Here is a 951-nt window from a genome sequence, read left to right on the forward strand (position 1 = left end):
GAGCCGGCGCCCGCCCCGGTGCTCCTCCGGCCGGGCGGGGAGGGCCGGCTCGGCGGCGAGGGCTCGGAAAGGGGATGCGCTGAATTTGACTTTCCGCTGCCAGCGCGGAGCCGAACGGAACGGTATTATTTACAGTGAGCTCCCAAACTAAACACAATAGTATAATTTAACCTTTCCAAGCACTCGTAAATTTTTACTGCTGTGAAACACAGCGATGCAAATGAGCGCGCTCATAGTTACTGACTTAATAACAACCCCGTGGCTCCCGAAACAATAACTCCTTATGAAATATAATAAATATATATTTAAATACAGTATACCGCAACTGCTATTTTGCCTTTTTTTTATTGCTTCAATTATCGTCTAATTTTATGTGAAGGTCTCCGATCACAAGGGTGGCGGGTTGTGTTTTTTTTGGGTTTTTTTTTTTTCGCGGGGAACACGACCCACTGATGGGATGATTAATTATGATATAAAATAGTCCGCTTAAACGAGGGGAAAAAAAAAAAGAGGAGAGAGAGAGAGAGAGAGAGAGGGAAGGGGGGGCCGTAATACGGAATCTGATCTTTTAATCTCAGTTGGCCGCAATTAAAACAAACCCCGCCGTATAACTCAAATATCCCTTTGCATAAAAACATATGGCCTCGCTATAAAAATTATGGCTGGAAAACACTGACCCATTAATAGCCCGCGGACTGATTTATACTTTATTGTTCTGCTCCCCCGCCACGTGACCGGGGCAGCCAATGGGCGCCCGGGCTGCCCTCAACTTATTACTGACTCTACTTCTCCGCCAGCACCAAGTTGTTACGTGAAACCCGCAGCCCCGAACCGCGGCGGGTCCGCCGCCCGCGCCCGCCATGTCGGCTCCCGGGACCCTCAGCAATTACTACGTGGACTCCTTTCTGGTGCCGGAGGGGGACGAGCTGGCGGCGCCCCGCTACGCCCCCG

The 951-nt window shown here is 50.6% G+C and overlaps 1 protein-coding gene across 1 annotated transcript in view; it reads left to right on the forward strand.

Moving 5' to 3' along the window:
• Positions 1–827: 827 nt before the first annotated feature.
• The window catches only part of HOXA9 (homeobox A9), a 2,009-nt gene continuing 1,885 nt past the window's right edge, over positions 828–951 (forward strand). Inside the window, exon 1 of the mRNA XM_010577561.1 lies at positions 828–951. This exon is cut by the window's right edge and continues 438 nt beyond it. Within this exon, the coding sequence (XP_010575863.1) occupies positions 861–951 (91 nt within the window). The 5' untranslated portion in view covers positions 828–860.

The sequence above is a fragment of the Haliaeetus leucocephalus genome, unplaced genomic scaffold, assembly GCF_000737465.1.
Source record: "Haliaeetus leucocephalus isolate CR32 unplaced genomic scaffold, Haliaeetus_leucocephalus-4.0 Scaffold566, whole genome shotgun sequence".
NCBI classification, from domain to species: domain Eukaryota; kingdom Metazoa; phylum Chordata; class Aves; order Accipitriformes; family Accipitridae; genus Haliaeetus; species Haliaeetus leucocephalus.